Source organism: Clytia hemisphaerica, unplaced genomic scaffold, assembly GCF_902728285.1.
Source record: "Clytia hemisphaerica strain Z4C2 unplaced genomic scaffold, Clytia hemisphaerica genome assembly, whole genome shotgun sequence".
NCBI lineage: Eukaryota > Metazoa > Cnidaria > Hydrozoa > Leptothecata > Clytiidae > Clytia > Clytia hemisphaerica.
Genome location: NW_027103917.1, coordinates 2,477,245 through 2,502,703, shown reverse-complemented (window position 1 = coordinate 2,502,703; position 25,459 = coordinate 2,477,245). Strand labels below are relative to the sequence as shown.

The following is a 25,459-nucleotide window of genomic DNA, read 5'->3' as shown; positions in this document are numbered from 1 at the left end:
ATTTTAGGAGCCATCAGTTGCCGTAATGTTGATAATAATGTCCCATACTACAGTAAGTGACATTGAACAACTCCAAAATAACTCATTTCAGAGTTTTTTCAACTCGGTTCTGCTAAATGTTCTGTGACCACTGACCTTTATATACCCTGGACCAATCTTCTTAATCCCAGCCAAGCAAAATCTTTGATCGGAGTTTTTTGAAAACTGGTACCCTAATGGCGGCACTACTCGATAGCGGTGTAAATGCATCGAGAGCGTTAGGTCTACTTTTCCTCGAATTCTTTTGACGATGTAGCGGCGTTAGACGTTAATTTTTAACATTGCAATGGCTTCTCCTCGGGTACCAATTCCAAAAAAACTCCAATCAAAGATGGCAGATATTACTTGGTCCAGGGTTATATAAAGGTCAGTGTCTGGGACCTTGTTTGCTGAGAATTTAGTAATAGTGAGGTTAAGTAAATCGGTAAAATCACGACGACGAACGAAAATTTAACAGACAATCAAATTTCGTATTTTCATTAGCCTATTACATTTTTCGTCGTCGTGATTATCCTGGTATGCTTAACCCCAGTAATAGTAATAGAGTAATAGAGTAATAGGATATGCGGAAACTAAAATTAGCACCACCAAGTACTATTTCAGATATGGATGTGAAACCTTTTCCTACATCCTCGGAGTAAAATGAGAATACTTTAGGCGTAGAAACTTTCGCGATTTTCGCGAATTTCGGCCCTTTTCGCGAAAGTAAATGTCTTTAAAAATTCTAGGAAGGGCCATTCGCGAAAGTTTATGCTCGCGAAAAATTCTTGACAAAATAGAAAATCTGTAGAACTTCAAACTTTGAATAAAATGTAACTTTTATGGCACTTTTTAGCCTGCTAAAAGATTAATAAGTCAAAGAAAATTTGACAAGCCAACCCAAAAAGTATTTGTGTCTCTAAGCCATTTTTTCATGTGAAATTTCTCAATTTTACGTCTTGATTCGCGAAAGTTTATGCTCGCGAAAAATATTTTTCCGTTAAATTCGCGAAAGTAAATGTCGTGTTTTTCGTTTCTGCTCGCGAAAGTTTGTACGCCTAAAGTATGCTGAACATAAACCTTACCTTTTAACTTGACTCCTTGTCTTATTTTTTCCAGGGAAAGGAGTGGTGTCCTCCCTACCTTCGGGTTGACAGCTAGAGATAAGTGAGCCTTCGGATTGCCTCTAACTACGATCACAAATTACTTACTTATTCTTTCGGGACGAGATGAACAAGCTCTTATATGATTTTTTGGTCGTGAACTAGTAATAAAACAATTTTGTCACTTTTTCTAAAGAACATGTCATTTTTATTACTTCAAATGACCAATTATTAAAGTATCTTATAAAACCTCCATCTCATCTGACTTATTTTTTCAGATATGGACATGTTTGGCGAAGAAATGCACCAACAACATCACCAACGCAAAGAGGTCTGTGAAAACCTTGTGACGTGGACCAAATGTCAACGCGAAGAATGGAAACATGGTTCTTGCGCATCCAAGAATTACAATTTCGCTAAAATGTGTCGCAAATGGTGTAAATTCTGCTAAAAACAATCGTAAAAAAAGTTTCAAGGGAGTTTCCCTAAGCATTTAATAAACACTGATCATAAAATTAAAATATTTTGAAGGATGTATATTATAGTTTAAGATACTTATATTTTAATATAGTAATGATATTTTAAGCACTATTGCAATACTTGGTTATAAAAAAATCCGTTGCGGTGGTTAGTTAACTGTTATCACCCTGTGTCACAGATCCGTTGGGCCCCACTGGAAAATTTGGCAAAAATTTCGTCCACGGTTTGAAAAATACCCTAGAATTTCAGCCCCACTAGGAAATTGACTTTTATTTCATCCCCATTCGACATTCAGTGTTTAAAGATTGCACTTCAAAACTATCCCCACATAATTTTTTTGCCTTGAAACAATAGAATTTCTATCCCCATTGGGATTTCAATAGGAATTTTTATTCCCGTGGAGAAAAAAAGTTCCACCGGGGCTGTGAGACAGGGGTGTACTGTTAAAACATTCCCTCAATCCCATTATTTGCTTATTTTGACAATTTTTATTTGTTTATTCAACATACAAAATACTTTTTACATAATATTGTATTGGCCTCTTGTCGTTAGCTTACAATAAACTTAATATATAGATACCCTGTTAATTATAATTGTTGATGATTGTTTATTTTGGTGAAGTGAATTGTGTAACATAGCTTTGTCACATTTTATCTAAATTTAATCGCTCAATTTCTAGGACTCCTTATGAGTTTTGAGATGCTAGACCTAATGGCCTTCTGCTAAAATTATGCTATCCCGTGATTTAGACCATGTTCAGACGTTACGGTTTCGTATCGCTCCGGTATGGCTTCCGTTACGGATCGAGAGTGTGTTCATATTGGATTCGGAGCAAGAAATCGGAGAAGTTCCGTTCCGATAAAAGCAGGGGAGCGAAACCGTTTCGATCTGTTTTGCTTTGTTAACGTCTTCTTTTTTGACGTTTCAGATTTTTTCGTTTCTGAACGATACGGAACAGTAACATCTGAACATGGTGGTCAAAAGTATTTGGTGTAGTTGCAAATTAGAACATAAACAAGTGATGCTAATTGGCCATGCTTTTTAAAATTGATCATGAAATGCTTATAAATAGAAGTTTACTCAACACGGTGAATATTTTAAATACCACAACATTAATAGCATGTAAGGTATTTCGATACAAAAATGACATTTCTTTTCCTTCTATAATCTAATCTTTTAATAGATGTCAGTGCTGGTAAATAAAGCTCAGAAAACACTCCTACGTCTCTTTGTCAGTTTCTAAGACTCTTTCGTTACAAAAATTGGACATTTCCATCAACGAAGAAGGACATTAATGCTAATTGACTTTTTGTTCACTTTTTTTAATTACAAGCTATCAGCAGGGTTTCTAAGCTAGCTCTTGCTATAAGAAAGTATGTTGTTACTAAACCACGGTGGCTTTGAATTATAAAACAATTTTCTATAGATCTTGGTGAAAATATCGGGCCAAATATATGACTGTGCCATGATTATGTCCCACTTTAAAGTCCAAACCCTCTATCACAAAATATACTGAGTTTTATAATCAAATGTACTTTAGCTTCAGACTGTTAAAGTACTAGACTTTGTAGAATGCTTATAAACTTATAAGTATAAACAGACCTGCTCTAACACCGTCTCTCTTTTAAAAGATAGTTGGCATGCTTTATTAAATGACTTGTAACTTCTTGCTTTCTATGACACACGATTATCGCTTTCGAATAATTTTATTATCATTATTGTCATTTCTTAACAACAATATGTGGAAATTCATGGAGAACCAGATGTGATAATGGTATTAAAATCAGTGGGGTTTTAGTGTTTACTTTATGATTTATTAGAAGGTGATGAAATTTTGTACTTACGGATTTGTTTGTGCTTTCATTGCAATGGTACAATCTCTGTTTAAATATTTGAGCTTCATATTTTTTGTTCCTGTTTTGAATGGGCTTGCAAGGTTGTAGGATTTCTCCACTGTGATATTGTAGTTTTGGCTGTTGATCTGATCTTTTGTACTTGTACTTGAATGATTTTACCAAAATATAGAAAAGAGTTCATTGATATTGCAAACGTATTAGTAGGCTTGTTAAGAAAGAATTGTTGAAAAAGTGAAGAGTCTATGACTTTTTGCTTTTTGTTTAGCAGTATTTTAAGATATGTAGAATGTAATTAAAAGCCGTGCTAAAAATTGTCTAAAACCTGGGACGTCTCAAGGCTTTTCTCCCCTTTCCCAGGCAGAGCCCTGAAACCCAAAATTTTGACCAAAATGTGAAAACTTAATACCCATAACTACCCATAGCTTTATAAAAATATAGAGGACTTTAAAGGATACACAGAAACACCCCTATGTCACAGACCCGCTGGGACACCAGCCCGACTTGAAAATTTGGCAAGAATTTCGTCCCCAGTGGGAAAATACTCTAGAAATTCAGCCTCACTGGGAAATTGACTTTGATTTCATCGCCATTCGAAATTCAATGTTTAAAAATTGTACTTCAAAACCGCCCCCACTGGATTTTTCAACCTTTGAAAAATAGAATTTCTATCTCCATTGGGATTTGAATAGGAGTTTTTATCCCCACTGAGGAAAAAGAATCCATCGGGGCTGTGAGACAGGGGTGTACAGAAGAACCTCCAGTTAGCGGATACTCTAAAAGGTGGACACCTCTGATCTTTTTGTGATATTTGATGTCTAAAAAAGTACAGAATTGACGTTATTATTACCTTAGAAGTCGGTTTTCTCACTATTTTTCGTTGTGCAGTTGTTGTTCGAATTCGAAACACTATGTTAAGTTACTCCGGTGTCCATTTGATTTTACTTGGAAGATTGAATGTCAATGTAACGTTGTGTTTGAAACACTTACAGCACAAATTTATTGTACTGAATTCCGGGTGGGGGGGGCTAGGCAAAATTGGGTACGGGGACGTGCCGCTGGTCAGGGTCACGTTTTCAGACGCTGAAGATATCTGACAGGGTTCCAAATTTACTAATTTCCAAGATGTGGATCTGACAGGGTCGACTTCTGGTTATTTTAGACAATTTTCAGGGGGGAAATTAGAAACTTTTTCAATTTTTTCGTCTATTTTTCAGAGATTTTTGCCACTTTTCATGGTGAAAATTAAATTAAAACTACGTTTTACAATCGTTACGAAAGATCTTTGGCATAACTTCATGACCTCCCACCTTTAATAATGAGATTCTTTGAGATTGATTGTTTTCCCATAATCCCGAGAAACTGCTTTAATTTTTTTTCAAATTCTAGCTTGCTAACAAAATGTTGCTTTCTTTGAAGACCTACTAGTACGTATCGTATTTTAAATTTTGTTTGTATTTCAAATTTAACATATGAGAGATTGCTTTTATGAAAATCTTTGTTAGCTAATCGTGACACACCCCCTTCTCACAGACCCGCGCTATGGTTTTTTCAGCCAGTAGGGGTTCAAAATAACGGATTGGAAACAGGGATTGGCATTCCCATATTTTTTATGACTGAAGATTTTTAATTATTTTGTTTTCAAGTCATAAAAATTCATTGGGGAATGAAAATAGCATAATATTTTGCAGTGCGGATTGGTTTATTTCATTACTTTCAATGGGTACAAAACGGTACAAAAATTGGAGGATAATCTTTCATTTTTGATCTAAACAATTTTACGAATCTCTTCAATTTCAAAAATTTAACTTAGCTAATATACTAAAAGATTTTCATAGAAATTTATGAGGGAAATATAGCACCTGTATTTACGTTAAGCTAATATTTGTAAAGCTTTTTTGGTCAAATTGAAATTATATTTCTAACAGGTTCAAATCCTTATTGAAGGCTTTCTTTCATTTGAATGTAAATATGATATTATTTTCAGACTTCTATTTCTGATATTAGAGTAACCTAGGAAAAGTAGCTATTTTTGTTACGAATTTTTCTCTATAAACCTCTTTAGTTCTTCGCTAAGATTTGTTAAGTGGAAAGAAAGAGAAAAGGAATTTCTCGCTATAATAATCCGATGATTTTTTCATTTTATTCGTTGAGTTTTGGATTTGATGATTTATTGGGAATTTTTAAAGAACCGGTGTATTATTATTCTACATTGTTTGTGGTTTTTATGCAGGCAAGGTTAATGAACGAGGCAAAATATCTTACTTCAGTACTGTAAAGTGTTTCGAGATTTTTGTGTAATGTTGAGTCTCTATGATATATATATATAAACCTCTCTAACTCGTATGTCTCCGTGTCTCCGTCACTGGGACAAGTCTTTTACCCTTTTAACTCTTTCAATCTGTACTAATTCCGAATTTTATCAAATGGAATAGCGAATACATGTCCCTAGGAGCCTCATCGACAAGTTTCCTATACTCACAAACGCCATAACTCGAACAAATTTACGATCCCCGTGTGTATCTGATGTATATGTGTCCCAAAGGGGGAAGGGCAATTCAAAACAGCCGTACTTACGGCCTAAAATTAGGCTTATAAAATTGGACTCTTACAGTGCAGAGAAAATTTAGTCAAATTTCAGTAAATTCTGGCGAAAAATCGACCCTTACGATGCATTTTCTTAAAAAAAATTCTTGACCATTTTTAGGCGAAATATGGTCAAATTTTACACCCTTACCGCCTACAGTGTACTTTTTCTCATCTTTGCTCATTTCAACCCTTACAGTGCACTTTGGGAAGCTTGGAAAAGGGATCCTTAAGGGCTGCACGTACAGTAGGTCCTTTACTTTGAGTATCCCCCCTGGGATATGTGTATGTATGCAGGACTATGATCTAAAAGGAAAACTTCTAGTGCATACATGATCATTAGATACCAAATAGATATTTTAAACAGGTGTATATGTCATATTTACAGCTTTACAGCTTTATATACGTAATTGCCTGATGTTTTCCTGTTTGCTAAAATGTTTCAGTGCCTAAAGGCTTGGAGATACGAGAAGTTTTTTTGCGTTGGTGCAATGCAACATGCTCCATCCCACCAACCAACGCTTTCTCGTGTTTCCACCCCATTTTTCTTTCTACCAATAAAAGTGAAATCTCATTTTTGTCCCTGGGACAATGGAGCAAAATTCAAATCAATTTTGCTCCATTGTCCTAGAAACCATGGGACACACACTTTTTTCTTGTGTTTGTGGGATAGAGTATGTTGCATTACACCAACGCGAAAAAAACTTCTCGTGTCCCCGAGCCTTTAGACATTTTAAGGAATTTTATAGATTAATTCGACATGAGCGTATTCTATCTGTCGTTGTCTTTTCTCATTTTCTTAGAAGATTCGATTAAAAAACTACAGATAATAAGTTATGGAGAGTTGAGAAAGGCTGGTTTAATTTCATCATATGTTCCATTCATGTCATCATTTCTCTGGTTTCGGCTTTAGAATTTAAAAAGAAATTTTTAATTTGTGGTTGTCTTACTTGACTTTATGAAAAATGGGAAATGAAGCAAATTTCCTCATGTCTTTTATGATAGATTGATAAGGGTTGTTAGAGGCTATTCTATAAATTCTGGCCTATCTTTATCGATCATGTAATCTTCGATCTATTTCTAAAATTCTTTCGTCAGAGAATTCGACTATGATCTCGAGCAAGCGAGGGCACGAACCTTTCGTAAGGCATTACCAAGTTTATGTATGTGTTTTTTTCTTCAGCGACGGAGACGGCAAGGTTCTAATTTGGCTAAATCCTAACCAGCTGAGGACCACGGTAAACCGTCCTCGATTTTGCAGGTCAGAACTGCTGGTTATTCCAAATCGCTACAGTCACTTTACCGTCCTCAAAAGTGTGAATACATAAACTCGTTATTATTTTGACGTGAGGAAGGACGTTGTTTGAACATTCGTTGTATACCGGTTGGTACATTTCGCCCCGGCGCACAATGCTATTTTTTCAATCCCCAGCCACGTCATACTCATACGAAAAGCTTCGTATTTATATTACAAAATACTACTTGATGCTTATCTACTTGGAGCTGCAATCGGCGCCGAAATATATTGGCACTTTTGGGTATTTAAACGTTTTTCAGAATTTAAAGATCGGGCGAGAATTGCAGTTTCAGTACTTCCACTTTGTTTCATTGGATTTTTCGATTTGGGAGGGGTTAAGTGGCTTCCAGGCTATATTCTCAGCCTTATCGGAACAATTTTGAGCATTTAGATCCTCAGGTGAAACAAGGCATGTCCCAAATATATTTTGCGTGACGCGCACCGCTTCCAATTATTCCTTAACGTTGATATATAGCTCAAAAGAATCATATTAACGAGCGGATTTCGAAAAGTGCTGGGTCAAAAATTTGCATTAAGCCAATCTCAAGATATCGATCAAAAATTGATTTTGAAGTTATAAAATACATCGAAAAAACACGTCATAAGTAAGATTCAAATGACGTCATTATTGAAAAATAGCGATAACTTCAATTTTATTAATGCGATCAACACCAAATTTTGACTGGAGTTGTAAATTAACGATTCTGAAATATTTGTTCAAAAATTTTCAGAAAATTTGAATGACGTCATTTTTTGTCGGGAAAAATTAAAATACGTCAAAAAATGCTGACGTCATCATGAATTTTCAATTTTTTTTTCATGAAATATTTTAGAATCCTTAATTTACATCTCCAGTCAAAATTTTGCTTTGATAGTAGTAAGTTAATCGGAATTATCGCCTTTTTTCCATAATGACGTCATTTAAATTGTCTTTTTGACGTGTTTTTTCGATGTATTTTATAACGTCAAAATCAGTTTTTGGCCGATATCTTGAGATTGGCTTGATGTAAATTTTTGACCCAGCACTTTTCGAAATCCTCTCGTTGATACGATTCTTTTGAGCTATATATGAAAGTTAATCAATAATGGGAAGCGGTGTGCGTCACGCAAAATATATTTGGGACATGCCTTGTTTCACCCGAGTCCTGAGATCCTAAGGTATAAGTCTTAAGTTTCATGTTAAGAATCAGAGTTAAATCTCTACTTTCCAACAGTACTTTAAAGCACTTAACTTAAAATCACTTGCGGTTCTCAAATTTGACGGAAATCCCCTTTTGTGCCAAATATTACGGTGGGGATTGTATTCGCAATTAAGAGAAGGATAAGTGGAACAATTAAAGGGGAAAGAGTGGCGACCTCCTCTCTACCTTAGAGCAGCCTTCCGGTTACATCCAACTCCGGTTTCAGACTTACTTAGTTACTATAGGTTGGGAATACCGATCTCGTATGAAGTTGAGGTTCTTAAAATTGTCTCCTTTCTCCGGTGTAAGGGTACAAATTAGAGTTTCTCGGTAAAGTTTAACTGAAATTCGTGAATGACTATTTCGACCTATAAAAGGGGAAATAACTCATTGTCAGTGTTTCTGTTACATTGTTTGTAAACACACCACGCAAAAAATGTGTGACGCACGCTAAGCTTGTCTCTTTTTTGACATTTTCTTTTGCCACACTGTTTGATTAAAATACTGTTTTAAAATGACTTTAATTTTTTTTTTGATTTATAGATATTACAATTTAAAAGGAGATTATTGAACTTTAAATATTCCTGATAGACTGATAAAGCCTATTAAATACCATCGGAAGAGACTTCCTTCGCTTGTCAGAGAAAGAAAGACAAAACTAGAAAGAATTCGCGTAAAGCTTGAAGCTTTCTCTCTAAGTCAAAATGACGGATGTTGACTCAACTTTGGTTGGCAATGATACTGAAATAGAAGAATTTGTCGAAAATGAACGACTTTTACAATCCAGCGAGTTGGACGAGCATACTCGAATCGGAGAAGAAACAAAGGATGCATTAACAGAGAAAATTATTGAGTTGTTTCATTTTTGCGACGTTGAGAATAAAGGTTACGTCGTCAAGGAAGATCTTTATAGATTACGAGACGAACTCGGTTTAGAGTTCTCAGATATAGACCACGCTTTTGAACAGCTTGACACTAACAAAGATTCGTTTTTAAGTATGGACGAATTTACGACCGGTTTTGGACTTTTCATTGGCGTAGAAAGGCCGAACCATACGGCTGATTTACCTGCGGAAGGTGCCGAAAACGACGAAGGAATACAAATCGATTTTTCGTTTCAAGTTTTCAATTTAATCGATAAAGATGATAAAGGACATATAACGAAAAACGATTTAATCGAATCTGCAGATACATTGGAAATCGATTCGTCACAAATTGACTATGTTTATCAACGGCTACGCGGAGTTTCCTCTGACAAGATTTATTTTGAGGATTTTGTGAACAATATTGGATCAATTGTGGCACTTTCGCCAGCACTACAAGAAATCAAAGAATCAAATGAACAACAACAGAAAGGCAATGATAGGATTGCCATAATTGAAAGGTTTGATAACAACTTTTTCTTATCTTTTTCTTCTTTACATCTTCCATGACTGCGAAAAAACCTAAACATATAAACAGTTCTGATAAAGATAAATTGCGCTAGTTTTAGGTGTTGGTTCGAGTCTCGCCGGATCCTTTTATTTCTAAGACAACTACAGAACGACTACCTTATCGGGGAAAACTTCGTCGGGGAAAAGTGACGAATATTTTCCCCGACGAAAATTTCCCCCGGCCTAAATGCGTTTACCAACTACCAGCAAGTGACGAATTTTTCCCCGACGAAAATTTTCCCCGACGAAGTTTTCCCCGATAAGGTATGCGATCAAGCACTTTGTTGCAATAAGCAAATATAGAGTAATTCTTGTTTTAAATTTATCTGGTCACATGTCCGAGCCTTATTATTAGAGTGTTAAGTTGGGGGATTTCACCAAACTAGAAAACGTGGAATGAATTCTTTTAACGCTATACTCATATCAGTTAGGAAACAGAATTCACTCTCAGTTATGTCTGTACCGTGCGTGAGCACCACAGTTTTATATCGTCTCTAAAATTGAACCTGTTGAGACGGACTCTACGAATTTTATCACGCATTTCTCCATCACATTGTCAATTCTATTAAAAAAGTCGCTCTCTGTGTATTATTGGCGTTTTGATGCATACTGATAGCGCTACCGTGTGAGCACCGAGACTTTCGGAAATTTAAGCTGCGGAGCCGAACTTTAAGAATTTCACTGTGTGTGTCTGCAGTCATGGTCAGAATATGTTGGCATTTCCGTGTATTTTAGCGTTTTGCTGAATTTAAAGTTCGGGCGAGAATGACATTTTCAGGCTTTCTGCTTTATCTTAAGCAGATATTCAATGGGTAAAAGTTGGTTATTGAGATTTATTATATACCTGTAGGCAAAAACAGCCATTGAATAATTCCTGATATACCATGGCTATTATACCACGGTAGAATTTTTTTCCAACTTTTGTTTTCAAAGTTTGATTCTTTTATCGCTCTTGTTGCATCAAAGAAATTCATTAAAATAAATCGATCGTCAATTTCATGAACAAATTTTATGATTCAAAGTAATTAAGAAAATCATTAAAAAAGAAAAACATTCGAACGTTCGATAATGGGAGTGTTTTAACATCACCTCGGGTTAATAAATCTCAATAACCAACTTTTACCTATTGAATATCTGCTTATTATTAACCCGAGGTGATGTAATATTCAACGAGGCGAAGCCGAGTTGAATATACATCACCAAGGGTTAATAAATTCAATAACCAACGGAAACCTATTGAATATATGTTTTATTATGTACCTAGAGGCAAAAACAAAACATTAATTATGTCAATTGTCGAACGTTTCACATAAAACACTCCCATAATTGAAATACAATTACAATAAAGCAGACTACGAAGCGATGAAAGGAGATCTTGAAAATTCTGAATGGGTTACTGGTTTCATTAGCAGGGCAGACGTCACACATGTTAATGAGTGCTGGAATATGTTACGAGATAAACTTCTGGACCTTAGGAACCAATACGTACCATGCACAAAAGAAGAAAACTCTTATAAAAGAAAGAGGAAATTTGCGATTTCTACAGAACTCCGAAAAACCATCAAAGAAAAGCGTCGTCTCCACCGCAAATGGATAAGGTCGATTGGCACATCAACAGAACAGAGAAGTAGAGCTGAATACGTGATAACAAGAAACCTTGTAAGTAGAAAAATAGCACAGACAAGAAGGAGGCTAGAAGAACAAATCTGTGATCAAGCGAAGAAAAGTCCAAAGAAATTCTGGAAACATATTCGCAGCTCCATGAAAACAAAACCGGGAATTTCTCCTCTCCTTCTTGACCCGAAGGATAACTCATCACTCTGTTATAGGGATGAAGATAAAGCAGACGTACTACAGGATCAATTTTGTAGTATTTTTACACAAGAGCCTGCTGGACCACTACCAGAGTTTGCATCACGTACAGACTCATGTGTAACTTTCGATCTCACCATTGAAATGGTCCGAAAAGAACTGAAAGGCCTGAACCCTAACAAGTCACTGGGACCAGATGAGATACATCCTGCTATGTTGAAGGCGTTAGCTTTCTATATTGCTGTCCCCCTATACATTGTTATGTCCAAATCCTTCGCAGAAAGTACACTACCGGATGATTGGAAAATTGCGCACGTATCCCCGATCTATAAGAAAGGAAAAAAGAACTTGGCAGAAAATTACAGGCCAGTTAGCTTGACTTCTATTGCTTGTAGATTGATGGAAAGAATTGTTAAAGATCAAATAATGAAGTTCCTAGTAGACAAAAAGTTACTTTCTGACAAGCAACACAGATTCTTGGGGAAAAGATCAACAGTGACACAATTATTGAGTTATCTTGATAAATGTTCAGACTCAATATCAGAAAGTAAAGTGGTAGATGTTATCTATTTCGACTTTGCCAAGGCCTTCGATACAGTTCCACACCGCAGATTACTCAAGAAACTCGACGCATACGGTATCAAAGGATTCACGTTAGACTGGATCAAATCCTTTCTGTCGGATCGATATCAGTATGTCAAGGTAAATGGTAAACTATCCAAGGAAGGTAAAGTACTCAGCGGTGTCCCACAGGGGAGTGTTCTTGGTCCATTACTTTTTGTGTTATATATCAACGATCTACCTGAGGTTACAAGCTCTGATATGTACCTCTTTGCAGACGACACTAAGCTTTTTGAGGAGATAAATAGTGCTGAAGATGCCATTCGCTTGCAACATGATATCGATGCAATGGAAAGATGGTCAAAGGACTGGCTTCTCAGATTCCACCCAGATAAATGCCACGTGCTAACACTGGGAAAATTTTGGAACATCAAACATGCCCATCCATACAACATAGACGGGTTAATCCTGGAGCACGTGGATCAAGAAAAAGATCTCGGAGTGATTATCGTCGGGGAACTGAATTTTGAAGAACACATCTTTGGTAAAATCAAGAAAGCTAACTCAATCGTTGGTCTGATCAGCAGAAGTTTTGACTTTCTTTCACCAGAAATGCTCCGCACTCTTTTTATAGCGTTCGTCCGACCTCATCTTGAGTACGCTCAAGCCGTTTGGTCTCCACGACTCATCAAACACATCGATGCCATCGAGAGTGTTCAGCGAAGGGCCACGAGACTGGTTAGCGGGTACAAGAACAAATCTTACGAATACCGTCTCCGTAAGATTAACCTTCCGACACTGAAAATCAGACGTAAAATTGGCGATATGGTTGAAGTATATAAACATCTTCACGTTTATGATAAATCATCGGCCTGTCAAAAGTTTGTCCTTCGCGAACGCCCGAAACGTCAGCACGATTACGAACTACAAAGAAACTTTGCAAATGATGGTGTCAGAGGGTATCAAACAAATTCGTTTTTCTACAGAAGTATTGACATATGGAATGGTCTTGGAGTTGATGTTGTAGCTGCAACATCCGTCGCCAACTTCAAAGAAAAATTGCTCGCAGAATGGGAAAAAGATCTACATAAATTGTAAAATGTTAAGCATGATTATTTCATAGAGGTCGATAGACCCAGTAGCGGCCTGGCTTAATTTTCTTGGTGGTGCAAACTATGAAATTGGCGCCCCTAGTATTTTTGTCCTTATTTGCGCCCTATACCAGTAAGTGAAGCTATTAAACTGGTAAGGTAAGAGCAGTGACTGGTTGAAAGTAACGCCCGGAATCTCTGAGTTAACAAAGTTTTATTCATACGAAGGTGGTGGTAATGATAATTTGATATATATTTCCTTGTTATTTCCTGGTCTTACTGTACTCTCCATTAAAGATCAATGGCTGAAAGAGGCCCCAAAAATTCGAAAGTTGGCAAGAATAAGGGTTCTTTGTAATTCTAGCGCCGCAGGCAAAAAAAATTGGTGCAAGAAAGGTCAAACAGCTTATAAGATATTCTAAAAAGGAGAAAGTTAACCCGCATAAGACCACAAAAACCACAGCGAGCAGTTTCGATCAATCTCTCATTTTGGGGGTGAGCATCCTCTTTAACCCCTGGTGGATACACAACACTTCTCTTGCTTTGACTTTTCGCAATTCAATGTTGATAGTAGTTTTGAAAAAATTCGTAAAATAAAACGAAGCGCCGCAGGCGAAAAAAAATTTTCATTGCACTTATAGAAGGCGCTAAAAACGTGTCAAAGGGCGCAAAATCGCCCAACCAAACATCAAAAAGCTTTTTGGCGCCCCCTTGAAAAGCTTTTTTGGCGCCCCTCTCAGGTCTTTCTGGGTGGTGCACTGCACACCCTGCACCCCCTGCCAGGCCGCCACTGGATAGACCTGGGAAATATATTACTGTAAATAAATAATCGAACGTTCGAATGTTTTTCTTAATTACTTTGAGTCATAAAATTTGTTCATAAAATTGACAATAGATTTATTTTAATGAATTTCTTTGATATAACAACAAGAGCGACAAAAAAGTCTAACTTTGAAAGCAAAATTTGAAGAAAAAAAATTCTACCGTGGTACAATAGCCATGGTATATCAGGAATTATTCAATGACCGTTTTTGCCTACAGGTATATAATAAAATCGGATATTTTGATTTGGGATTTGGTTAAATACTCATACTTTCCAACCCTAAGTTGAGATATTTTAAAACTGACTTACGGTTTTGAAATTTTGAAGGGAAAATCCTGTGCCAAATATTATGGCCATAGTTGTAGTCATGTTAATGTCCAAAGGATGAAAGATGGAGAGCACATATCCCCGTTAATCTCAAGTAGATTTTACAATTTTTCATTTCAAGTCATTCAAAATTCTTCTGATCTGAGACTTATTATGAAGATCAGCGTAACGAAATCTTTTCTCTAACTCCCAAGGAGTAACAAAAATTGCTCACTAAAAGATTTTAATTCTCTAAAAGGGGTTAAACTCTCTCAAGTTACTTTGATCGATTCCTATGTAATTAATATGAATGTTATTTTCTGAGGTTATGAATCTCTTCTACTTCTATTTGATAAATTTATCGTTACGGCTTCATTCAAGATTCTGGGTGTTTGCCATGGTTACTTTTGTTCTCGCTGGGTGCCCCGTTAGATGAAATCGGGATCTGTTTTCCCAGTTTGATATGTAATATTCATACGTTGTGTTAGCCTGGATATCAAAGCTCAAAATTATAGAAAAAACTAAATTTACCTCAACATACAAACTTCTAAAATTATAGAGCTTGGTCCCCCTAGAGAATGAAAGTGCAAACCCATGTTTCCAAAACTCTCCTAGCCAACCCAGGGCAGCAAAACAGAAATCAATAAAAAAGTAGACTTACAAGATCTAAAACCATTAAAAAGTATTCAAAGGTTACCCTAAAGTCCATAAACAAGTTTGCATGCATTTTCATAACCAGCCATGTTTTCTTCTGTTTCATGTTTTCATGTAACAGAAAGCTGTATCTTTGCTAGACAAATGCAGGATTATCCTATTTTTTTCATTACTCATTTTTGTTTCAGAATTGCTCCGCGCCATGTAGATCGGTCCCTACGGCTTTAGCAAAGTGAGCGCAAGCAACCAGACTGCATTCTCATAGTCATCATATGAGAATGGAAAACGCACTAGGGAGACCAGGCTGTAAACCAGAACATAAAATATAAAAAACTAGACTATGAAATATTTTACAGCCTGGATATCTAAGCTAACTGCTTTGTGTGATACACCCACGGCATGATAGCGCCGGATAATATTCTCTAGTTTCCATCATCAGTAATATAGTCCTGAAGCGGTCTTGATCATACCTGACAAGTAGTATATATAGGATATGATAATTTTATTTTCTCATTATATGGGCTTCAAAACTAAGCTGATAAAGATTGGAAAAATTGTCTATGTATGTAGCATTGATAAGGGTTATTAATAGGTCATTTTGGTCTAATATAGAGACCCTTGGCACAGGCGTAGCGAGATACCCTGCTAAATTTATGAGAGTGCAGACGTTTATAACATATTCATTATCTTTTGATAAAACAAACACAATAATTACAGTGTCGTAAAAACCGCTCTCACCCATAAATTTTGCAGGGTATCTGTAGTTACGCCTATGCTTGGAAAGTCAATTTTTGAGGTTCTTTATTATTAAACGATTGTATGCGACAGTCAAAAGCGAAATGGGGTCATTTGTCTCATTTGGTCGCCGGGGGGGGGGGGGCACTCATTCTGAAAACGATAATGTTTTCATGTTTGACTTTCAAAATCAGACCCTTACACAGTGTAAAAATAAGCTGTACAATTTGACACCCTTACAGTCTAGAAATCGAAAAAAAAGTTCACCCTTATCAGTGCACCATTCTCTTCATCAAACATCAGACCTTCTCAATGGAACACCTGGAACACCCCCGCCTTCCAAAAAGGTAATTGTTGAGACATACACAGATGGGAAATATACATATATATTAAGAGCCGCAAGCAGCACGCTATTGTGTATTGAATGATTTAGTTCAATGTCCTTCCATGATAAGGAAGAACTAATTTCATTTGAAAATTTTCATAGTAACATGGTAATTTTCTACCCTTAGTAAAAACATACCCTTGCCTTAGGCCTTACATACAGTGCAGCACTGATCAAAACATACCCTTACGGTCCACTAGCTGAACCGAAAAAGCGACCCTTAAGTGCCGCACGCCTGGTAATTGGTAAGTTATTTACCTTGAGTACCTCCCCCTGGGTTTGATAGACTAAGTTCTCAATTCCCGAAGGAGATATTGACAGGCCGGATTAGCTTTCAATGACCATGCTAGACGATGCTATCGTCCGTTTGGAGGTCAGTAAACGCGGGAAAGAGTTGCGCCAGGGCGGTTTACGGGAAAAAAGTGGCGGTAGAGTTTTGGAACAAAACGGACGTTACTAATTTGGTGCACCTCAAAATGAAAATATTTGCCTGACGTCTACACTGTAAACATCTCCACCACTACTTACCCCACCCGAATTTACTTCGCTCTCCTAAACTATTCCCTTTTTAAGTGATCTTGTGTTTAGTCGTCTACCTACGACCATGCATGAATCGAATGGCGCCGCGACCGCCTTCTTAAGCTGGGAGCAAACCATCAAACATGGTTCTTCAAACATTTGAACTTTCTTGTTGAATGGTTTGCGCGGCATTTTCCAACATTGTCTCAAACATTTATTTTGTTGCATTACAACGGCTTCTTTCGTTTGTTTACTTTTCAAATATCAAGCGTTCGAAGTCATATTCAATGTTCGATTAGCAATGCAATGTCTTCCTTCCAGGGAAACCCCGAGTTGAATGTTTGAAAAAATTATGAACTTGTTCAAACATTGTTTCAAACATATTTTTTGATGTTTTTGTTGAAAAGATACGATTTTTGACTCCGCAAACCGTCAAACATCGATTTCAAACATGAAACGTCACGATGTTTGAAGAACAATGTTTGACGGTTTGCTCCCAGCTTTACACCCGTGCCGTTTGGGGTTTTCCCCTAGAAATCCATAATGGGGCGATAAAAAAACATGAAATCACTGCAAAAAAATACGAAAGAAAACAAAGTGAACAGCGAACACACCAGAAGAAAATCATTTGATCGACTGAAATACTTTGACTATAAGCATCTAAATTTAGAAACATTTTGAAATAAACGAAGAGCAAGGTAACCTTTTTCATTTCAAAAATTATATAGCCAAGGTATTATCCAACTCATTTTTATTGTTTATTATAATTGCTCTTTCTTTCCTTTTTTATTGTATGTGGAAATCTTACTTACTCCAGACTCTCCCACTAGGTCGTGGCTTCTTCATAAAGACGAAAGATAGATCTGGACTTATTTCGTACTTTCCAGTCTCTTGTTCGTAGTTTTTCTGACTTTCTGGTTTTTCCAGGTTCTTTGTGAGTTATTTTCTATGTCTTCTCTAACAGTTACATCAATATGCCTTCTTACCTGTCTTTAAAAATATAAGTTCGCCGTTCGTGCACTGGGCACCCCCCTCTAAGTGTGAGAACAGAGTAATCAAACTCGTTAGAAAAAGTACCATTAGAAGTCATAAAAAATCAACCTGAATAAATGCAATCGGAATTCCAGAGAACTTCATAATTCCCCAAACAACATTAGATTACTATGTCAAACTCCCATTACATGAATTTTACAATTACGTCAGAGTAGACTACGCTTGCCACCGAAGAGGTTTATTTGGAAAGGGTAATTACATTTTAATGTTCGCTTCTTTTTTAAAGATTGGCCGGGTTGGAAAAGTATGAATTTCTTTGTACATATTTTACCTACCCCAAATATTTAGGAGGCTGAGTTTTAAACGAATCATCAAGTTGAAACGAACGATAAAGGTCTGTTTTATTTACCCCCTGGTGACTTAACAAAAGAGACTTAACTCAATGTTACAATCCAATTATTGAAAGTTTGTCTCGGCCTTTTCATAATGTTCGAGACATACGTTCTCTGATTACGCAATTTTCATATTGACATTTTCGAGGTATTTTGATGTAACTGTCTAACATACTGAATGACTTACCGACAAACCGCCACCGGTGGGATTCAAACCCACTAAATGCATAGTTCCGATGTTGTGAAACCCATTGCCTTATCCACTGCGCCACGAATTCATGCCAGGATAACGCTTCTGACGAATATTTATATTTTACAAACTGCAGACCAAACTGTATTAACAGAAAATCACAAAAGAGCGCTTGTTTCGAGCTCCAACCCTAACCCTAACTGATAATAACCCAATTCCTAGCCAATCTGATACGTAACCCAAACCACACCCATACCCAACCCATACCCAACCCTACCAGGTCGTCTGCAGGTCCTGACACTATTCCCGCATACCGGATCCGAAAAATAGATACATGTCTTTCGTCTTTATGAAGAAGTCTTCACCCTCCCACTACAATCTATTAACTTTTTCCAATCAATAACCAATTTATGAATTGGATTAATCATTTATAAAAGACAAATGAATTAGGTACTGTATAGAACGTTATCATTAACAAAATTTATGCTGCTTTGGAGTAGGTTTAAATTACTTTTTCAAAATACTGTCTCGTGTTCTCCCAAATGAATATTCAATCCAATAATCGATTGATAATCAGGATTTTTTAAGGAAGGTTCCAATCGATTGCCTATATCAGTTAGTGGAAGTACTTCGATTTGTGAAGCTTCTTTACGCCTCATAGAACAATTGTAGAAAACAGCAAAAGAACGAAAGAATTACCCACAGCCACCATTTTGTAACCATGGGGAATCACGATTTTACGGAAATGTAAATCTTCATAACTCAAAATTCCATTCTTCCTCATACAGTACCGTAAATCCTCGAATTAGCGCCCGCTTGAATAAGCACCCTGCTCGAATAAGCGCCCCCCTTTTAGTTAAAATAATATTATAACCGCCCCGCTCGAATAAGCGCCCCCTTTGAATAAGGGGAGGGGCGCTTATTCAAATTTTGTTATAGATTGAATAAGATATTGAGTAGATACTTTTGTCTTAAATAGAAAGAAAGCAATTAAGAATAAAATGATAGAAATTGTCAATTGGATTTTTCCAATTTTTCTTTTATTCTTGCTTTTTTGAAAAATCAACCCTTTGAAACAGTTAAGGTTAAGCAGATTCCGAATTTGTTGATATGTGAATTTGTAAAATAAAAAAATAAGCGCCCCGCTCGAATAAGCGCCCCGCTCGAATAAGCGCTCCGCTTGAATAAGCGCTCCCCTTAGAGCCTGAAAAATTAAATAAGCGGGGCGGGCGCTTATTAGAGGATTTACCGTAAATGGGAAAATGAAAAACAAAGAAGCTTTTGTTTTCGATCGTCTTTTTAAATCTGCCATGGAAGTGTTATAAAATTCCTTATAGAAAGATACATTCTCATACGAAGAGGCTTCAAAAAATTACGTAGAAAGAAGTTGTTAAAAAGTCATTTTATCTTAATAATAGACCTTTTTTCAAAGAGGCCACCTTGTTGAATAATTATGTAGTCCAGCAGAAAAACAATGATAAAACCATTCATAATTATTACAATATGCATGATACAGTAATTATGCTTGGCTCTATCATTGTTTTTATGGCTGGACTACATAATTATTCAACAGGACGTCCTCTTTGAAAAAAGGTCCATTCCTTAAAACTACGTCTACTACGGAGCGCTGACTTTTAGTTTTATGACTTGTTCTCACTTGGTTTTGTTTTCTCCTCCTGGCCCTCTGTTTTCTCCGCCTGACCCTTCTGGCTGCATTTGGCATGGATGCAGGATCCTTCTGCATATTATTTTGAAATCTTCAATATTCCTTACAGTGCAGTAGTATTGAAAATTTTAAAAATCACTTTAAAAAAATACAAACCAATGTCAATGTTTCATGAGTACTTCTTTTCCCTAATAAGTTCTGATAAGTTCAATAAATTCTGCTGATTCAGCTTTTTATCATTGAAAGATTGCCCTTTTCTGCAATATTTTTCTGGAAAAGCAATTATTATGCTCATTTTTATCTAAAACAAGGTTATCTAATCCAAGATGATTACAATCCATACAGCCAATTGATGAAAAAAACAATCAATGGTATCAACAATCGATGACATCATTCGATACTCAATTTTAGAATTGGATTGTATCCAATCAATCGATTGGTTATCTATTGTTCATCGATTGGAAAAAGTTATCAATTGTATCGATTGGGAGAGTCTGACTCACTGTAAATTTGGTGGCAATTGAGATGTCTGGTGAAATTATTGTATTCTATATATACATTTTATCTTTGATTGAATGTAACAGATTTTTTATCCAACTTTTTATGCCAAAAAATAATGTGTCTGATGCAAAAAAGGGAAGTTTATTAACATTTAAAATACATATAGTACACCTGCACCATCCTACAATGTCAAATATCTTTTTAATTGACAAAAATCTTGTATGCAGTCCAAAAATTACACTCCATGTTGGATTGATGTAAGTGGGTTGATTTGATTCATTGATGTAATGACATGGCTCTTCTCCAACATAGACAAATTATGAATCAACTGAACCTGATAATTATGACCACTTTAAAATGCTGTCTTTTATTTATAAAAATTGTTTTGTAATTTATTCTTTAAGAACAATACTTCATCAAAATATGAGGTCTTGATGTGCATATACTTCATGTGAGTAATAAGATTTTCAAAATTTTACAGGTAATTTTATGTCACCTATTATGGAAATGATGCCTTTTTTGACTCTTGATATTAGAGTAATTTGTACTTTTTTTCACAAGGCTGAAAGTGAAAAAGTTTCATTTTTTCTTATAATAAAAAAGCATTTAAATCAGCATTAATGTGCCATCCTATTGATTAGCCTTTATTAGCATGCTTGCTTTTTTAATTTATCCATTTGAAAGAGGAACATAAATAGTTTTAAAGAGATAGCTTTAAAATAAGAATGAATTGTTCACTGTGTTTCTAACTAAGTATAGAAACCTGTTAGTACAACATGATTATATTGTCGTGTTGAAAATTATTATAAGTGCAGAAAGCAAGTCTGATTTGTTGTCAAGTCTAAACTGTTTGTTGTTTATGGCCAAGGTCATTGTTTTAAGAGGAGATATTATTATTGTGCGATCAGTTTGGTTTGTAATTTATTATAAATTGGTTTAAATCAATCCTTGAACCTGAAAGATTCTTATTATATACGAAATATATTGCCAAAATTTTTGCTTCTTTTTTAAAACATCCTGAAAAAAAGCCTTTTAATTGACAATTTTGTGTAAACTCGATTAAGACTGGATATGGAGACAAAACTACCCTGGGTAAAGAGTAGGGAAGAAGGTTTGATAACAAAAAAATTTGTGTGTTTTTTTATCAGGCTAACGAAGTGTCGAATTAGGCTGGATAGTCTAGATAGACTAGATGACTAATTCAGACAAGTAGAACATAAGTGAAGAAAAATATATCAATTGTAGTTTACAGTATACAAAGTGATGTTATACCGTGATCAATCATTGCAATGTCATTTAGAACACATTATTATTGTATTATAAACGACTCCAGTCCATAAAGTCGGGAAAGAATAGTTGAAACTCTCGAAAGCGTTGAAATAATTATCATTAATCTTGATTGAAATTATTATATTTTCAAGCATCAGCTTTTCCACCAGGATCAACTAAATTCTGTTGTTACCAATAAAAATCCTTATCATAAAAACTCTTTAAAGCATATACCACAGAGAAGAGATACACTTTTTTTTATAAGAACAAACTATATAAGAACATAAGGCTTCGAGGCCCAAAAATTTAAGAACATTCTAAGAACATACTAATGGAGACTTAAAAACATGCAATTTCTAATGAAATTACTTCAAAATGCTCAAAAAATGCTGAAAATAAGAACATTTTAAGAACATTTTTAGGCTTCAAATCCAAAAAACTAAGAACATCCGAAGGCTTCGAAAGTTTTTGACGTTCTTATAAAAAAAAAACGTGTATCTTTCGTTATTCTATCCGGGTACACTTCCTTATAGTCGTTGGTTTTGCTGTAATATCGTTGGTTTTTTGTATTTCCTTATGATTGCTAACTAGTATATAACCGAAGTAGTTGGTTGTTGTAGTTTTAAAATGAAGCTTGAATTGGATTTGAATGTTTAGGTCTCCGATTGTTTTATTTAGACTTAAAGATAGAACTTAAATCTTTATTTAATGTTCTATTACATAATCATTCGCTTTTTTGGCTGGAAGATTCTGGACTGCTTGATTTATAGTGGGGTTTCAACCCAATAATTTTGCCCAGTCTTTGTTTGCATTTGTCGGTTTATATTCACCAATATTTGCTATAATTTCCGAGTTTTCTCATATATTTCAAACTTTTTGTGTTATTTCAGATTTTGTAAACATTGTTTTTAAATTTTCATATGAAAAAGTTTTTACATTGATGCAAAATAATACACTATTCTGTTTTTTTTAGTTGAGATTTGAAGCATGGGTAGTATGATTTGGCTAGCGTCCATTTTTCTTCATTTATAACTCTTCCTCCTCTTCTACTGACCAAAAATTGAAAATGTCTGTAAGCTTATAAACTGCTAGAGCTCTAGTCTCTTTAATTTTTCTTTCGAATAATTGTCGAAAACTTACAAGTTGCGTGATAGGCATTAAGTGTGGTTGCGTGACAAATTGCTTTTGTTTTTAATTTCAAATTTATTGCATGACTTCAAAGACCATAAAATTTCAGAAAAACGTCAGGTACAGTATTTTAGAATGACTCTAGCCCTTCATACCTCTTAGAACTTTGCTGGTGATGTTTATGATGTTTTAACAGAAGACGCCTTACTGGCGTGTTTTTTCAATGTTGTTTTGTCTTCAATCACAGTTGACCCACATATATTTTATACAAAACACCTAGATAGAGCTATTCAACCAACGGCAAGTAAAGCAAAATAATCCGCCATATATTGCTGAAAGTATGTCACAGTAGAAACTTTGGTTTTCACTGTTGACGTTTTTTGTCAGTGCAAAGACTTCAAAGTTTTAAGGACACGGAAGCTAATTTCTGACGTCACTTCGTTCAAGATGGTGGATTATTTTGCTTCAGCTAGAGATAGGGAAGCTCTATCTAGTGTTTTATATAAGATATCTGTGAGTTGACCTAGTATATACAGTATTCTTGAAACTCGGTCAGGAGTTTTGTCTCGAATTTCGTTCAAAAGTTATTTCTTCATGTCTCTATCTTTTCTGTCTTATTTTTCGCATTTTTCTGTAATCAGTGTTTTTCATAAAAACGAGAAGTGCAAAGTTTTCAATCAATTTTAAATTTAGCACCTTTTTGTCGTTTACTTTGCATATAGACTCATCTTTCTTTCTTTGTAAAAACACTTTTTCTGTTTCGCCCTTGTGTACTACGTTTAAATGAAAATTTATGAGCTTTTCAGATTATTTTCGAAAGATCTTGTATTGGTATTAGTTACTCTTGTTTAAAAAATGGGAGGAAGCTTGGAATTTTATGAATGGGATTTTTAGGAACTGTTTCTTCTATTATTGATCAGTGTTATCAATGGAAAGTGTAGTCGCAAAAATAAGTGTTTCTGAAATGATTATAGAATTTATGGCTTGCATGTATACGTTATAACGTTTATTTTATAAGGTTTTTAAGGAACTTGAGGCTGAAAATGGTATGAAAACTAAGGAATTGTCAAGGAACTTTTCAGCCTCGGGGTAGCTAAGTAAATAAGGAACTCGATGAGGAACTTTGAGACTGAAATTCTCTGGCAAAATAAGGAACTCCAAGCTCGGAGCAAAGTTAAAGTTCCTTGTTGCTCAAGTTTTAAATTTTGACCTTGGATGCTAGGAGCTTGGAAAATTTTACGAATTGAGTTAATTTCACAACTTCACACTTTCGATCTTAAAATTCTCCTGTAACCTTGGAGATGGATTTGAAGTCGTTAGAAAATAATCATAATTAAAAATGATTAAATGTTATTGAACGTATACAACACTACGAAAGTTGAAAAGGAGGCTAGTTTTTACTAAAGTAATTTTGCATATGTCAGCAGAATTTGTGATGAATTTCAAGGTGTTCGATTTTTCTTATTTTCGTAACGGGACTCAACCTTAGGTGGCGAGCCTTCCTTATGATTAAATTGATATTGAATTATTTTGAATTTCTCCTTCCTTGAAGCGAATCTATTGACATTGTCCCACGTTGCCCATTAGAAACAGTTACGGTACGTTTACACCATTTTTAGTAGGTTTTTACCGTTATTAATTGATCGCTAATGTTTATGGCGTTGTAAGAATTTGCAATGGAGGAAAATTATTGGATTTTCTTTGAACTTATTACCTACACTGTCAAATCTGTCGAGTATTTGGCATCTTTTTATCAATATCTCAATCTATATTTTTTTTTGGATATTTTGGGCGTTGTTTGACAATAACTCTTACACGTTTATTTGAAGCCTTCGGTTGTTCTTAACTTTTTGAGTTTTAAGAAAGCCTAAAATTTTTCTTAATGTGTTCTTATTTCACCATGTATGTATAGAGTTCACAAATCCTTAAAATGTTCTTCTATAGTTTGTTCTTGTATAAAAGAAAAGTGTATCAAATTTGTGACAGTTTCTATATGATGAATAAATCAGAACAAGTTGATATTGATTTAAATCCTGTTTCTTTCTGAAGATCCCAATAAAAAAATAATGTTTCTTTTTAACTTGTGAATTATTTCATCATTTCATCCGCTCTGACGTTGGAATTCATATTATATTTTCATCTTTGATATTGTTGTTTTCATAAGGCAGATAATTCACCAATTTCAATAATTATGCTAATTATATTCTGAATAGTCATATGGCCTTTTGCTAGTTTATGTGTTTTAAACTTGTCAAAATTTGATGAAAACTGCACAGTGGATGGGTAGATATTTTTCTTTTGTTAGACTTTTTTTGTAGAGCTCCGATGGTCTGATTTTGAGTTTTTCTCCTCTGGGTCTTTTTCACAGTCAAGTATTTTTATGTTTTAAAGATATTCTACTTTATGCTGACAAAGCAGAATAAACAAAAGAATTTCTCAAAATTTGTGCTCGCGCGGCGTTGAACGGGGAGAAAGTTGACCTT

At 35.3% G+C, this 25,459-nt stretch overlaps 1 protein-coding gene across 2 annotated transcripts in view; it reads left to right on the top strand.

Annotated features, from left to right (window-relative positions):
* LOC136809454 (EF-hand calcium-binding domain-containing protein 4B-like) overlaps nt 1–25,459 on the top strand; it is a 45,799-nt gene that overhangs the window by 2,848 nt on the left and 17,492 nt on the right. Inside the window, exon 2 of one of the 2 annotated variants that reach the window (XM_067065986.1) lies at nt 9,062–9,902. In XM_067065986.1, the coding sequence (XP_066922087.1) occupies nt 9,223–9,902 (680 nt within the window). In that variant the 5' untranslated portion in view covers nt 9,062–9,222. Of the gene's footprint in view, nt 1–9,061; nt 9,903–17,448; nt 17,536–25,459 lie in introns of those variants that run through there. The other variant, XM_067065988.1, reaches the window with a different exon arrangement.